This window comes from Pectinophora gossypiella, chromosome 18 (genome assembly GCF_024362695.1).
Source record: "Pectinophora gossypiella chromosome 18, ilPecGoss1.1, whole genome shotgun sequence".
NCBI lineage: Eukaryota > Metazoa > Arthropoda > Insecta > Lepidoptera > Gelechiidae > Pectinophora > Pectinophora gossypiella.
In genome coordinates this window covers 710660-727691 of record NC_065421.1, presented here as the reverse complement: position 1 = coordinate 727691, position 17032 = coordinate 710660, and the positions used below count along the sequence as shown (strand labels likewise).

Sequence of the window (17032 nt, the reverse complement as noted above, 5' to 3'; positions counted from 1 at the left end):
TTATAATATTATTGGTAAAAGTGATACTTTTTGAAAATTCCGTAACAGAGGGGTTCGCCAAATTCAATTGTAAAAAAAAAATACAAAAAGTAAAAACAATTAAAACATGCACTTGGGTTTGAACCGTGAAACTTAAGAATGGCGGCGACTGCTTTACCAAATGCGCCATTTAGAAGTTAGAAGTAGACTTCAAATTATGCATCTCTTTTAATAGCTAACCTAGTTCGCATGTGTGTGTGACAGCTTCGTGTTTGTACACAAATTGAAATGACACCAACTTTTGATGCAATGTTTCAATATGATATCTGCAGTAAATACTTCAAAATTGTAGCTTAACTTAAAGATAATGTATGTAAGATTTCGCCACCTAACATTTCACTGGGTCAGAACTCAACACTAAATGAATAAATGGAAAAAGATACGAAAACTGCAGAAGTAACGCCATCTGCTGACGCAGCGTTACCTAGCTGACTGAAACGCATCACCTTAACCATTCTTTCAAATATTCTTCCTCTCAGACGACGCCCTGAGCCGAGGTTCGCGCCCAACTGGGCACCCTCAGGCCTGTTGTCTTAAAACGTTGTACCGGGTGAGAGCCTTCAGCGTTTTCGTTTATATACTTTATTGCACTTAACAACTAGTTACATCACAAACAAGAAATGGACGTTTACAAGGGTGGACTTTCTAAGAGAGATCTCTTCCAGCCAACCCAGAGGTAGTATTAGAGTAACTGCGGAAGAATAAAAAGAGGTGCAATATATTAAATTATTATTATTATTAGCCTAGTGCCGTGTGCCGCATGCATCCGGAACGATGGGCAAAGATCATCACGCACTGGGTACCACAGGACGGACACCGTTGACGTGGTAGACCCCGGAAACGATGGCGCGATGATCTCGACGGTTATCGAAAAGACTGGATGGAGCTCGCACAGAACCGGGATACTTGGAAGAATATGGGGGAGGCCTTTGCTCAGCAGTGGGATCATATAGGCTAATAATATATTAAATACATTATAATAATTATATCTACATATAAAACCGTTTAAAAAAACGCTCCCTATTTCTTCCGGTTTTTTTTTAATGATAAGTGCCTGTTTCACCGCGAGCAAACAACTGTCAGAACCTATCAAATAGGCTATTAACCAATGTATCCGTAAACAGGGGGGGAGAGGGATAATTTTATCCCGTTGCGCATGTTAACCCTACAGGAGGGGGGGGTGGGGGGTTAAAAAGCCCACATCGAAGCAATTACTTACTTTTACATGCGCAAATGCCAAATCCCAAGCAAGAGAAGTGTGTCAGGATCGAAGCAAATGGAATTCTATAGTCTCTGCTTACCCCGGTGGGAAATAGGCGTGAGTATATGTATGTGTATGTATGTATGTGTCAAATCCCCCCCCGCAAACATGTAACAGATTAATTTAAATATGCTAGTTTGCAACTAGTCAAATCAGCTACTTTTTATTAAACGTCAAAACACGAAATCGTATGAAAAAGTACACTGACGTCATAGAAAAAACGTGATAAAATGTCGGACTTATTGTTACGTTTTTTTTTATTAAAATTCATAAATGAGTTAAATATCAAAAAGGCAATGTTTTTCGTAAGTTTTAGATCTGTCTTTATTTAGTAATCGGAATTGTTGAACGTAGTACACGACCCGATTTTATGCTTTCAGAGAGTGGTTGGACCTCCTCTGGGAGCTGCAGCACTGGGAGGCAGTCCGCGAGGAGGTAGTGCTGAGGATCCGAGCGGCGTGTCTGGTGGAGTGTATACCGTCGCACGTGGCCGCCTACGTGGCGTTCCTGGCGCGGCACGTGGCCGCCGCGCCCGACGCCGACCACACCGACGTCGTGCTGGTCAGTATAGGAGGGGGGGGATGTAATTGAAAATGTCACAGACTCTGAGTTAACATCAAGTGGAAATTTCCGTCGCAACATTGACAACTTGACAACCTAGCTATCCTAACCTTACGAAACGTCAAAACGAAAGTTTTCTTTGGAGTTTGTATGCAAATACTGTCCTGTGACGTCATCAATAAAAGCGATCAAACGTCGTATTTATTGTTACTTAATTAAAAAATAAGTCGAAAAGTAAAAATGAGATTGATTTTTGTCATCTTAGACTGGCTTCTATTTCTAGATTACCATTTTATAATTTGTTTTTTTTTTTTTTTCTAGTCAAATATCCTATTAATGTTTTATTTTTTGTGTTTTACTTTTGCGATGGAAAATTCTACTTGATGTTAACTCAGAATCATCCCTCTAGCATTATTCAGTTTATAACAGGGTCCGCTAACCTAACCTGAACATTTGACAGGTCCAGGTGCACGCAACCGCTAAGCACGTAATAATCATTTATGATCCAAACATGAATTCGAAAAAAAATTCGACATTCATTGGTTTAGGCCTGTGCTAGATTCGAACCTGCAACCTCAAAGTGAGAGGCAAGTGTTCTGCCAACTGGGCTACCACGGCTCGGCGGATGTCAACTCAGAATAATGAGCTGAATTATCCCGTATTGGTTACGATGTCACTAACACGGTATATTATAGCCAGTTTTAGAAGCAATGTTAACCGTATCGTGTACCGCCAGGACCTGAGCCAAGTCCTGATGGAGCGCACGACAGTGATGGGCTGGGTGCTGCCCCCCGCCGAGCTGCGCAGCCCCGCGCCCGAGCCGCGGCCGCAGCAGCACCGCACGCTGCATGCGCTCACGCAGATACTCTACCAACACATGTACAAGGTAATCTCTCTCTCTTTATTTAACAGCTGCGCTCTTGTCGGTGGAGTAATCGCCTTCATTACTCCATAAATAGGGCGTGTAGAACGGTGGTTGCCCCAATCGCCTTACTTGCATGATTCTGAGTTGATATAAAGTGGAATTTTCCGTCGAAAAATTTATGAAAATTTTAGTGTATTTTTAATTATTTTGAGTTAAGTATATTTTTGCTCTTCTTGGTCTTCCCCTTCCTCTCTTTCCTTCTACACCGACAAGAGCGTGGCTCTTAAATTGATGATGATGATATTTTTGCTAAGGAAAATTCCACTTATCCACCCAGAATCATGGCCTGAATCATCCCTCAAAAGTTTTCGTTACGATGTCAGTAACGCCCTGTCTTCTTCCTTGCGCTATCCCACTTTTCTTCTGGCCTGTAATGATAATGTGTTTGGATATGTAAATAAAATAAATAAATAAATAAAAAAAAAACTTTAGGTGGGGTCGGCTCTCCTAATTATGCGGCGCCATGACATTCTATCTAGGGTTGTCGGGTCGGGTAAATTTTCATTTTTTAGTAATCGGGACATGCTGGTCCACCAAGTATAAGGAGGGCCTCTGCCTCTTTTGTTCTCGGGCAGGCAAAGAGCTGTGTGGACTACATGCTGCTGGTCTCTCCGCATTACGTGGCCAAACCACCTCATTTCTTTCAGCTTTTCGGGTATAGGGGCTACTTTGAAGCTTCCGCGAACGTACTCGTTTCTAATAAACACAAACACACACACACACACACTAATATACACACACACACACACACACACACACAATTAACATACAAAATGCATATTTATTTGTTCTTATTTAACCACAGTTTATTGTCAAATAAATTCAGTTTAACAATGGTCTGCCTAAACCGACGTTATAAAAGATGTAATTGCTGAACACTGCTTCCTGAGATACAGGTCTCCTAGTTCAGGTAGCTGGGTTATACTTCTGTAGCATTTGTGTGTCCTAGCTATAGTACCCAATGTTGTGTCGATCTTTTTCTATGACAATAAACAATTATTTTATTTTTTATTTTATTTAAATAAAGAAACATTTATTATTTTGTCTTGTCTAGTCACCCCTCCCGACAGTAGTGTGCAGTATTACGGGTCACTGCCCACTCAACAAACACCTATTTAACTTAGGGATAACGGACAGCCCACTTTGCAGAGGCTGTCTGGACGCAGAAGAAACTGCCCCCCATGTAATCCTGGAATGCACGGGAGTGTCAGCACAACGGGTAAAAATCCTCAAAGGAATGGGGTCGCTCCGCGAAGCCTGTGGAAACCCCAGGAGGCTTCTGAGCTTCTGGAAGGAGATAGGTTGGCTTACGTAGTCAACAATTACACGCATAATGGGCCATCTTAGAGTCTAAATGCGGAAAACAGAGCCCAACTAACCCCTCCCGACCATCGAAGCATTTTCATGTCCCTAACGCCCTGTACGTTCATGATTTCCCCCAGCTCCGTTCGACAGGCGCCCCAGCGGAGCAGCCGCCGCCGGAGGGCGGGTGGGCGGCGGGCGAGCGCGTGTCCCTGCAGTGGGGCTCCGGCCGCCGCGTCACCATACACGTCATCGTGGCGCACGCGCACCTGAAGCTGCTCTGCTACGGACCATCCATGTGTGAGTACACATAACATAGAAGAAGGCTGTATCCCCGAAGGGGTATGCGGAAAGGGGGTAGCGACGGGAGGGGGGGGTTGCTAATACACTCACTCTTCACCAGCTATTTTTAAGACCTAAGTTAGGGCGAGCTTAATGCCATTAAGCGGGCCCAATACCTGAAAACCAGACGAGATCAACAAGCTACTTGACAACCTAGTCAAACAAGGCCGAAAAACATTTTTTTTTTAGTGTTGGGTATCAATTGAAAGAGCAAAAGTTCAGTCAATGAGCCTAGCGAATTATTTGTAAACAGTGGTGAAATCACGAACCATTGGTTGTCATAATTATAAAATTTATGTTTTTGTAGGTGTGTTTGGTCTATTACAGAAACGACTTGTAACCAAGGTCTTAAGTGCAACCAATTAATTTCACTTTGCATGAAACTGATTGGACTTTTGCAGCTTAACGAACATATTCAGTGTCAGTGTTGCCCTCTGGGTAAATTTTCACTGAACCCTGGCCTTTTTTGGTGAACTGCGGCACCCATATACCTTTATGTTTTCCAACTAAATTAATGTTAATGTGAGTATATTTCAATGTTGTAAATGTATATGTGTGACGTAGATTTTACCTAAATAAACTTTTTTATTCCGTGCTTCGGAAGTCACGTTAAGTCGTTGGTCCCGGCTGCATTAGCAGTCGTTAATAACCATCAATCCGCACTGGGCCCGCGTGATGGTTTAAGGCCCGATCTCCCTATCCATGCATAGGGAAGGCCCGTGCCCCAGCAGTGAGGACGTTAATGGGCTGGTGATGATGGAACTTTTTTATTATTATGTAGCGACCGATGTGTAGCTGAAGACTCGAAGACTCGCATCCAGCTGCGGCGATCAGCTTCCTCCGGTGAATTTAGCAGGAATCGTAGGAGTCATCAAATTAAACCACGCAAATTTAAAATACGTGATTATAATAATGATAATGAAAAATAGAATTACAGTTCTAGATGATTACAAATTTCGCGAATAAAAAAATTGTGAAGACAAAAAGGCTTTTACAACAGTCGATTCGATATATTATCGTGTAACGAACTTGGTCTGACGTTGATCTCCACGATTGGTCCATGGAGCATTGCGTTGGAGCATTTTTATTGGCTGTCCCGGGTATGACGTCGATTGTAAGAAGTTTAATTGCGCCTACTCGAATATTGAAAGCAACATCAATTTCTTGCCGCGCGCTGCTTGCTCTTTATATTTTGTCAGGCGTTAACAATTATTATTATTTTTTATATTATTCCCTCCACAGACGATACAGACCAGGAGATGTACACATGGCTACAGTCCATCTGGGTGGGCAACGACGCGCCGCAGGCGTTTCTTCTAGAATCTTCCGAAGAAGCCGTCCTACTACCGGACTGGTTGAGACTGCACCTCGTACGGAGCGCGAGGCCTCCGCTGCTGGAGGCAGGGCTTCGAGGACTGCCGGCTCACAAACTGGCTCTGTTCATACAGACATTTGGCATGCCTGTCAGCTCCATGAGGTGACTGCAAAAGTTTCTTTTCTCATAATCTTTTCTCGTATCGGCTGGTGGTCTCATCAACCCTGGTGTCAGGGTTATCATTGAGCCAAAGTTAGATATATGAGTATGAGTATTTAAACGCTTATCTAGTAAATGCTTATTCACTCTGGTTTTGAGGAAAAGTGACTATTCAACTCCTTGCTTGCTCAATATGTAAAGTTCGAACTATTTTATGATAATTACACTTGTTTTCGTGTGCTAATTTCTAATTTGATGTACACCGTAAGTATGATAAATGTGTGTTAAATAAATAAATATATAATGCTTACAACAATATCCTGATTGGCAAAGACAGTGGTGCGTCCATCGCAAGATGAATTAAGTACCCACACCACACGGAGCTTTGTTAGACCAACATGATAGGTGAGCCGTATCGCCGGCTATAATGGTCGAGCCAACTGTAGACAAATTAATAACTCATTGGTGCTAGCCCCGGTTTCAAACCGACGCTACCGGTAAGCACAGGAGCGCACTGAGTATTGAGGTATAAATGTATGTGTTGTCCCCGCAGCGCGCTGCTGGGCGCGCTGGACGCGTGCCCCGCGGGCGCGGTGGTGCGCCTGGGCGTGGAGCGCGCGTACATGTCGCAGCTGCTGCGCGTGCAGCGCGCGCGCGGCGCCCGCGGCGGGGCCGCCTTCGCCGCCGCGCTGCGCCTGCAGCCGCCCGCCTACCCGCCCGGTATGTGCCCACTGGACATGCTTTTCTTTTTTTTAAAGCTGGGAACTGTGCAGTCCTTATAACACGCAATATTGCAATTTTTCGCGCAACACTGTGACCTGTAAAATCTGTGGTGATCGCCGCCTTACATGTTATTTGTCCAGACAGGGAATAACTGATGCCGTGGAATCACTCCTGCCAGATATTTCATCATCACCAATTTAAGAACCACGCTCTTGTCGTTGTAGCATTCTCTCTTGCCTTCCGCCCCGCAGTATTCTGTCTGACGCGAGTGTGATGGCGCCCAGAGTAGTCTATTTCAATTCCGTACCTTAAAAAATGTGGAACGGTCCCACATACAGGGTGTTAATGACACCGTTACAAATACTGAGGGGGATGATTCAGACCATGATTCTGAGTTGATATGAAGTGGAACTTCCTGTCGTAAAATTCATGAAAATTAAAAACTGTGAAAACGGGATAACGCTATGGAGATGATGATTCTATGCTTCTACTCTTTAACCTAATCTACAAATCCGCATGCAGACGACAACCTGTTCGAAGACACCCCGCTCCCTTCGGAGTCGGAGGACGCGTGGGACAACATGCCTGCGCCGGCGCAGCTGTCAGCGGAGCAGGTCACCCCGCTGCTGCACACCGCCTTCATCAACGGGAACACGTTCCATGATGAGGTCGACACTGCCTTCTCGCAACTTATTGCTGTAAGTTTTACATTCATAAATGACACCACGGAATTCCACTTACGATCTTGGCCACTTTTGCTTCCTCCACTTTCCATCAAACATATTTACCTACTTATCCATAAAACTTACTCGAAACTTAAATAATGACAGAATTTGAGCTGAATTCGAGATCTTCTACAGGTCTCCTCAACTGAGGATGATTTGAGTTAGCATCTTAGAATACGTTTGTCAATACGAGTGTCTTGTCTACAAACAAATTTTGTCCACTACAAATCCAAACTCATAGTAATCGTTATGTCCGGCCAACGCTATACAAACTGTGCTTAATGCGACGACCACTCACTTCTCGTCAATTCCTTCTCCCAAATTCAAAAATATCTTTATACATTAGGTAACATAGTTACTTAGTAACGATGTGCTCACGTGCCCTCGCTATGCGCGGGAGTTCACTGTAAAAGGCTACATAAGTCATCTTCGGGCGCATCAGCGTCGTGCCGACTAAGAGTGTCGCCATGGCCGACATCGGTCGGAGAGATCATCATCAACATAGTTACACTTTGAATCGTATTTTTTTACAAAACGAACGTCTCATCTGTCTAACACTACTACAGCTTCTCACAACCTGTATAGCCGGGGAAAAGGAGCTGCAAGAAAAACTTCGGCACAGGGCCCTAGACGTTCAAGTATTCCAAGTTACACAATATAGTCATTTGGCTGCCATTTTCCCACCAGTCAATAACAGAAGAATCCAAGCTGGAGCCAGGGTCCCGCGAGCGGACTCCGTACACGGAGCGCGTGCTGTGCTTCCTGCAGTCCGCGGGCGGAGCCGTACCGTCTGGACTGCTCCGTCGCCCGCACCACGCCGCCACGCTGCTCAAGGCGCTGCTACCCACACCTGATATCAGGGTACCACAGGTAATGTCAATAAACAAATCTTCTATCTTGTGGGTTATGCGGTGGATTGCCAAAATCTCAGCCCTGGTGTCACGGTTGCTATTGAGCCACCAAAGGCCCCTGACATAACTCATGAACGACAACCCACAAGATAGAAGAAGAAGTAGCATTTTATAGGTTAGTCCGTTCCAATGAGCTACGCACGTTCTGCTAATCCTGTCGCTGTTTGGTCGGGGTCTGTTTATTTTTATATATTCGCAGCTAACCATCATATCTGATGGACTTTCCACTATCCACCTGTGGACTCCGGCCTAATGGCCTACAGGTTAGCCTACATATACACTACTACACGCCCTAGGAACGAGTATAGTTTACAGATTGCGAAATGAAGACAAGTAGTATGGCAAGGAGACAAAATATATCAGTCCTTGACACTTTATTATCTATCTGTTAATCCTGCACATAGGAGAGGGTCGACACGGAGATAATGGAAACAACCTCTCGCGTTCATAGGATTTATTCGACTAATTTGCTAACGAGCCGTGAAGCGCAGCCACCGGCCAAAAGTATTCTACCCTCTACTTAATATGTAACACTATCACTTACAGATCGCAGAGTCCCTCCTCCGCCAGTTCAAATGCCTGTCAGGTCCCGTGGTGTCAGTGCTACGGTCGCTAGCGTCAGGCGAGGTGGTACGAACTAGTACGATAGAGCTGCCCACGCTGCCGCAACCTGCTGTCAAGGAACAACTCATTGCTGGTGTGTTCTCATTCGTTCAAAGACTTTAATACAGGGTGTTAGTGACATCGTAACGAATACTCATGATGAAAAATTCCACTTGATATTAACTGAGAATAATCAGCTCAATCATCCCCCTCAGTATTCGTTACGATGTCACTTACACCCCACACAAGTACATACGGTAGTCATACAAGTAGGTATGGGTGTTAGTGACACCGTAACGAATACTGAGGGGGATGGTTCAGACCATGATTCTGAGTTGATATCAAGTGGAATTTTCAGTCTGAATATTCCTGAATTTTTTTGTGTTCTTTTTAATTATTTTCAATTCTATACTTTTGCGACGGAAAATTCCACTTGATATCATCTCAAAATCATGGCCTCAATCACCCCTCAAAGTTTTCGTTACGATGTCACTAACACCCTGTATAGTTATAGTACTATCGATTTAATAAAGAATCATTAGTCAAAATTTATATAACACGAAAAAATCCTTCTTTTCCCCAGCTCTAGAGACAGCAACACCCAGCACGCTAGAAGCTCTGGGTAACCGAATCATAGAGACGCAAGACACACAGCTTATTGTCGACGTCATCTCACATTTATTAGAGAAAAACCAACAGGGACATTACGAGATCAAGGTACGTACCATACAATTACGGTACAAGAGGTTGGTCTTCTTCTTATCGTTTGTCTGGTGTCAGGGTTATTACTGAGCCTCCAAAGGCCCCCGACATGGCTCATGTAACGACTACGTACTAAAATCAGTAAGTAGCAACCGGTGCCAGCGGCTTAACGTGCCTTCCGAAGCACGGATCATCTTGCTTTCGGTCAATCAGGTGATCAGTCTGTAAAGTCCTAACCAAACTAAGGGTCACAAAGTGATTTTTGTAACATATCCCCATGGGGATTCGAACCGGGGCCTCCGGATTGTGAGCCCAACGCTCAACAACTGGACCACGAAGGCCGTTAAAGGGGTTGGTAATTCTACGTCAACCATTCTGGAGAAGATAGCAGCACGGATTATATCGCTGAGCTCCAACAACGGACAAATATTACGTTCAATACGAAATCAATTAGGATTTCCAAGCGACAAACACGCGTAGACCCTACTCCAATACGTCGCAGACGGCGACGAACTGAATTAGGATTTCTCGGTTTTTATTAGGTCTTAGTTACAACTAAAATGTGCTAGAAACCCTCATTCTATTCGTTAACTTCGCGTGACGTTTTGGTATAGGTTTTCAAATCGCAAAATAGATTCAAACCTGCTTCGATTCCAAATGTCTTTCGTAAGTTCGTGGTTGACGGTTCCCGTATGTTGGCAGATAAAGTCGGAGAACTCGGAGGAGTCTTCGGAGCACGTGTTCGCGCGGCGCGGGCTGGGCTGCGGGCTGCTGCTGGACTGGCTGTCCGAGCTGCAGCGGGAGACGCTGGGGGTGCAGCCGCAGAGACAGGTAGCTGTGAGAACCTGCGGGACCTGGAGGGTTAAAATGGCCACACCAAAGCAATTCGTCTAAGAAAACAATGTTGCAATTTGACATTTGCGCATATAAAAGTGCACAATGCAAACAATGTCAAATAGCAATATTGCTTTCTTAGATGAATTGCTTCGATGTGGCCATTTTAACCCCCAGGGCTAACATTCGCAACGTGGTAAATTTTTGACTGTTTTTTCTTTTTCTCTTTTATGTATCCTGCTCAACACATCAATCTGTCTGTCATCATGGATTTCTCTTAAACAGGAGTCCGTTATGCCATACCCTATCGAAGGCCTGGCTGACGTCGACGAATACCGCCGAGCAGTATTTTTTGTTTTCCAGTGTTTGACTAATAGTATCTGTCAACCGATGTACCTGCTCAATGGTGCCATGCTGCTGCCTGAATCCAAATTGATGCCCAGGAAGGATGGTGTCTAGGTGTAATTTATGACTGTGACTTGAAGATATTGGAATTAGACACTCGTCTAAAATTGATCGGACGGTATCGATGTACACACCTACATTTCTTAAATAAAACTTTTTTTTTAATTAAAAAATATGTCGTAACAGTGGGGGTCGGTCGCGTAACATCATCATCAGAATGGAGGGTGGGCGTTAGAAGAGTGGGCGTTAGAAGACAATAATGGCCGTCATCAGTATCACAATCATTTTATTTACTTCCACATAGTTTTTGTATCACGATTAAATAAAGTCACAGCATAAGGTACACACTCACGGCAACGTCACGGTATTCGTAACGGTTACACAGTCTCTCGTTATCTAGCGCGCATAAGGACGTTAGCGCGAAGGGGCTACTCGCCCTCTACTTGCCCTCCACCACCCATGGTTCCTATATTCGGACCGAATCATCGGGACACGTGCTCTTTTCCGATCACACTTTCTTGACGTCCCTACAAGTTATAGGTGAGCGACTATAGCACTCCACTTTCCGATCGTAATTATTCGACACGTCCGTTCATGACGAAGGTTCGCGGCAGACTGCCCGACTAGAACGGCAGTGCAGTACACGTCCGCTCGACACGACGACTCTGTAGTGACTCCCTCGACTTCACGCAGCTCTGGCCGTACGCCACCTTTCGTCGGAGCGTTGCAACTTCATAACGGAAGTGATGTAACTTCATTTTATTTTCCGATTTGATCAATTTCTCTTCTTAATTCATAACTAACGCCGACACGGCCATCCTGCGTGACACACGTCCTCGTGTGTTAATCTGAAACAATATACCACAGCACAGTATCCAAGTTCGCTCGGTCATTCCTGACCTAACATGAGACTCTAAAGGACTCTGTCCGAGCTCTACTTGAGACTCTACATGAGCTCTACTTGAGACTCTACATGAGCTCTACTTGAGACTCTACATGAGCTCTACTTGAGACTCTACATGAGCTCTACTTGAGACTCTACATGAGCTCTACTTGAGACTCTACATGAGCTCTACTTGAGACTCTACATGAGCTCTACTTGAGACTCTACATGAGCTCTACTTGAGACTCTACATGAGCTCTACTTGAGACTCTACATGAGCTCTACTTGTGACTCTACATGAGCTCTACTTGTGACTCTACATGAGCTCTACTTGTGACTCTACATGAGCTCTACTTGTGACTCTACATAAGACTTCAGTACGCATATCCATCAAGTGGATTTCCAGAGTGCATCACCACACAGAGTAAACAATTTGAAAGAATGCCTCAATCAACAACTAATGATAAAAAAAAAAACAAAAGTATCTTAGACTGTTCATTATACACACACATACAAGGGCACATAAATACTCGGTTATAAGTCAACATTGGCAACCATTTGCCACTTTCATAACAGACCATCATTGGTCAACTCAACAAGGTAATCATATACCACTAAAACCAGGTCCCCATGGACCTAAACAATCACCACACCTCCAGTCGCACACCGCGCCCTGAACAGCCTCTAACGGGACTGCAGTTACGACTACGCTGGAGCCACAGTGCACCTTAATACTCGGTGATAACATTGGCAACCATTTGCCACTTTCATAACAGACCATCATTGGTCATTTCCACAAGGTAATCATATACCACTAAAACCAGGTCCCCATGGACCTACACACTCACCACACCTCCAGTCGCACACCGCGCCCTGAACAGCCTCTAACGGGACTGCAGTTACGACTACGCTGGAAATGCAGCACAACAACAAAAGAGAAAATAACAATACCAAAGTATGTGTGCCGTGTAACATCTTATTCACTCTCTAAATCAGTAAGATTTAACTCAGAAGGCAATTCGCTTCGAGGCATTTTTTTCAAGTCTATTTCACTTAATCATAATCCAAATCATTTTACTTCGCAATGTTTACTTCACTTCATTACGATTTCTAATTTAACTAAAGTTAACAAAAGAGAACTTTCTGCACTATATTCGTTTGTATCCTATTAAAACTTCCCATCTTTCAAATCAGGTAAAACAGATACGACTCACCATGACTTATAAGAATTTCCAATAAAAGATCAACCACTGGTCTTGTGACATGGTTTAGGTCTTCAACAGCACCAGCGCAGCAAGTCCGGCTGGTATACAACGCGCTGCCATGATGTCGTCACTTTACACGGCTACAGCTCAGCCCGCGCCATTTTCATCCCCGCTTGCAATCCACCAATTGCCGAACCAAGTTATAACATGAAACAAAAGAATTCACTGTATTATCGTATTCACAAGACTTTCTTTTAATCAGTTTAAAAAGATTTCAATAAAGAATGTTGAATTTTGAAACATTTGATGAACGACGGTAGATTACAAAATACGTTATTTAACGAGACTTAATTATCATGTCATGATTAATTTATTTTTGCTTGGAGTGAGAAAATACAACTTTAACCACGCAGGTTAAGCGTGTCTAAACTGATTCGAAATATTTTTAGACCAAAATACAAAGATTTGACGATGATGAAAACAGATTGGAAAACGCGGTATGATTGACACGGATTGACACAATATGTCTCGGCAATTTGGTTTTAAAAAAAGCAATTTTCTCATTATTTGAAACGGAAATTCACCCAGCAATAAAGTCAATAACAATAAGGTTCCAGTATGAAAACGACTCACCGTAATAACAGTTTCCAAGTTGAGGTACCATAATTTCCAAACACGACTGCACACAGTATGGAAATATTGTGCTGTTCACGCCATTATATCTCACGGCATGTAGTGATGCCGGTCATTAACAAGGTCGAGGTCACTTCAAAGTCAGGTCCATCTCCAAATTCAGGCATGACACTACATCTTCATCACGTGGTCACACGAATGTGATAATCATCATAATCTTCTTCTGATTGTGATAATCGAAACTTGCATTGTCTTGCTGTGAACGTCGCATCACGTTGTCTTCATCCAAGTCCACTAATCCCGCTTCTGATGTCGTAACAGTGGGGGTCGGTCGCGTAACATCATCATCAGAATGGAGGGTGGGCGTTAGAAGAGTGGGCGTTAGAAGACAATAATGGCCGTCATCAGTATCACAATCATTTTATTTACTTCCACATAGTTTTTGTATCACGATTAAATAAAGTCACAGCATAAGGTACACACTCACGGCAACGTCACGGTATTCGTAACGGTTACACAGTCTCTCGTTATCTAGCGCGCATAAGGACGTTAGCGCGAAGGGGCTACTCGCCCTCTACTTGCCCTCCACCACCCATGGTTCCTATATTCGGACCGAATCATCGGGACACGTGCTCTTTTCCGATCACACTTTCTTGACGTCCCTACAAGTTATAGGTGAGCGACTATAGCACTCCACTTTCCGATCGTAATTATTCGACACGTCCGTTCATGACGAAGGTTCGCGGCAGACTGCCCGACTAGAACGGCAGTGCAGTACACGTCCGCTCGACACGACGACTCTGTAGTGACTCCCTCGACTTCACGCAGCTCTGGCCGTACGCCACCTTTCGTCGGAGCGTTGCAACTTCATAACGGAAGTGATGTAACTTCATTTTATTTTCCGATTTGATCAATTTCTCTTCTTAATTCATAACTAACGCCGACAAATATATTAAAAGTTGTCATTGTTCCCAGATGCGCCTAATGTTCCGACCGGGGTGCGCAGCGTGGCGGCCGCTGCTCGTGACGTTGTTGGCGCACCGCGCCTCGTGGCGCACGCTGCACAACTGCCTCACTGCCTTGTTGCAGCCTGATGGGTGAGTTGATGTACAGCGTGTTGGTTAATCACCGGCTTGCTCCTCAATCAGGGAACCTGCACCAACTTGCACCAACGAGTTACTGATTTATCTTAAGTGCATTGTCACTAACACATTTATTTCGACCTTTGTAGACGGCGATACGGCTCACATATCACGTTGGTCTAACAGGGGGGTTAAAATGGCTACATCGAAGCAATTCATCTAAGAAAGCAATATTGCTATTTGATATTTGTTAGCATTGCGCACTTTCTTTTGTATGCGCGAATGTCAAATTGCAATATTGCTTTTTTTTAGATGAATAGCTTCGATGTGGCCTTTTTAACCCTCCAGGAATCTCGGCGTAGATTAGAAATAGAAATGTTTTATTGCGACCATGTGTTCGTACAAATTATTACCCGTAGTATTTAGTTGATCTTGCGAAAACAGAAATCAGAATCATTTATTCAACGCAATTATCATGGATAAACTTGTTGAAGGTCAATGTAACATTTTTGAATTTACGTCATTTCGCAAGGTGTTATGGCTGAGGAGAAGAAATGACAAGAAACTGCAACAGCAACACATCTTTTAAATCAATGAAGGTATACATTGTTTTAGGTATACGCAGTTATTGGTAATGTGTGAATATCTGGTAATGTGTTCCTTTAGGTGTTCCATAACTTGTATACCTACCTACCTACCTTGTAGGCATTTTAGGCCTTTGTAGACATTTGCCAGGTATGTATATGTCATGAGCTTGTGTTTATGTCAGGGAATGGGCGGCGAGCGCGGTGTTAGACTTCGCGGAGACGATGATCGGCAGCGGGCGTGTGTGGCAGGGCCGCGACAAGACCACGCCCAAACACTACACGCACGAGGACACGCTCCGGCTGACTCACCAACAGGTACCTGCATCGATACACTCATAACGGCTCCGATTCCTGCAGACTAAAAGTAATTAAGAGGTCTTTATTTTAAATTATACCTGTCATTTTCTTATCCGCCGAAAAGGAAAGGGACGGATCATTGTCAACAAGTTAATTTTAAAATGAATGAATAACCCGTGCGAATAAAATAGGCATCTCGCTGGTATGCAATCCGTTTGACGTGCTGTCTACTTAATTCTGTCGGGTTATTGGTCGATGTATTAATGAATTATTTATTTATTGTAAAATTTTTAGACGGTTGATTTAGATTTCTGCTTGAAATTGACGTGTACTCCATAAATTTTATGCCTGTCGATTACCCGTCCCTTTCTTTTTCAACGGATAAGAAAATGACAGGTGTAACTTAAAATAAAATTAGATGGCGTCTGCAGGAATTAGCGCCAATAAATATATACAGGGTGTTCGTGACAACGTAACGAATACATTGTTTTAAGTTTACGCGGTTATTATCATAATTAAAGCACATAATAACGGGTTCTTACCGCGTTTAAATGGGGATATGAGACTCCCGAGCGGCAGAACGGCGAACAAGCGGCAGAGAAAGAGGGTAGACAGATATGTCTGCCCGTAGAAAAATTATGGATCTACCTACTCCACTCCAATCTCATCAGTCATCCCGTGATCATGGCACTTGCAACAGTGTCGAAATATCGGGAGTCTCATATCCCCATTTAAACGCGGTAAGAACCCGTTAATATGTGCTTTAATTATAACGTAACGAATACTGAGGGGGATGATTCAGACTATCATTCTGAGTTAATATCAAATGGAGTTTTCTGTCGTAAAATTTATGATATTTTTGAGGTTTTTTAAATTATTTTCAATTCTATACTTTGCGACAGAAAATTCCACTTGATAACTACTCAGAATAAAGGTCTGAATCAACCCTCAAAGTTTTCGTTACGATGTCACTAACTTTGAGGGATGATTAAGATCATGATTCTACGTTGATATCAAATATCAGTAATTTTGCCCCAACTTTATATTGAGTTTACTCCAATACGGTTGAGCGGAGGCATGACGTCATGATTTTCGTATTAATTTATTGGTAGTATAAGTTGGGATTAAAGTCGTCAAGTCGACTTAAAATACCAAAATCCTTAGCTGAAGCTGAGTCGAGTGGAGTCGACTTTCTCGTATCTCCATTTAAACGCGGTAAGAACCCGTTACTATGTGCTTTAATTTTGATGTAACATGTTAAAATACTAGTGTCTTCGACACTCACAAAGACAGACACCACTTTTTTTGTTTGTTTTTTTTTGTCTTTTTTTCTCGTCATCACTTTTTTTTTAAAGTGAAGGATTTTATTTTTTGTTTGGGAAATTAACAGCATCTTAGTAGTATTACAAAAACTAAAGTATATAAATTGGAAGGCCATTACAAACTTCCACATACAATTATAAATGTTAACAGTTTTAGCAAAGAACGGAAGATGCGCCGTACATCGATGCATCAGTATACATAAATTATGTGTTTAT

The 17032-nt window shown here is 43.3% G+C and overlaps 2 protein-coding genes across 2 annotated transcripts in view; one reads left to right on the top strand and one right to left on the bottom strand.

Moving 5' to 3' along the window:
* The window catches only part of LOC126375344 (ATP synthase-coupling factor 6, mitochondrial), a 153017-nt gene that overhangs the window by 34564 nt on the left and 101421 nt on the right, over positions 1-17032 (bottom strand). The window lies entirely within an intron of this gene.
* LOC126375227 (integrator complex subunit 1) overlaps positions 1-17032 on the top strand; it is a 54226-nt gene that overhangs the window by 22727 nt on the left and 14467 nt on the right. The window contains exons 18-29 of the mRNA XM_050022122.1: positions 1681-1861; positions 2598-2747; positions 4229-4388; positions 5673-5907; positions 6458-6624; positions 7150-7325; positions 8040-8222; positions 8810-8960; positions 9450-9583; positions 10271-10399; positions 14504-14625; positions 15380-15512. Coding sequence (XP_049878079.1) covers positions 1681-1861; positions 2598-2747; positions 4229-4388; positions 5673-5907; positions 6458-6624; positions 7150-7325; positions 8040-8222; positions 8810-8960; positions 9450-9583; positions 10271-10399; positions 14504-14625; positions 15380-15512 — 1921 coding nt within the window. The remainder of the gene's footprint in view (positions 1-1680; positions 1862-2597; positions 2748-4228; positions 4389-5672; positions 5908-6457; positions 6625-7149; positions 7326-8039; positions 8223-8809; positions 8961-9449; positions 9584-10270; positions 10400-14503; positions 14626-15379; positions 15513-17032) is intronic.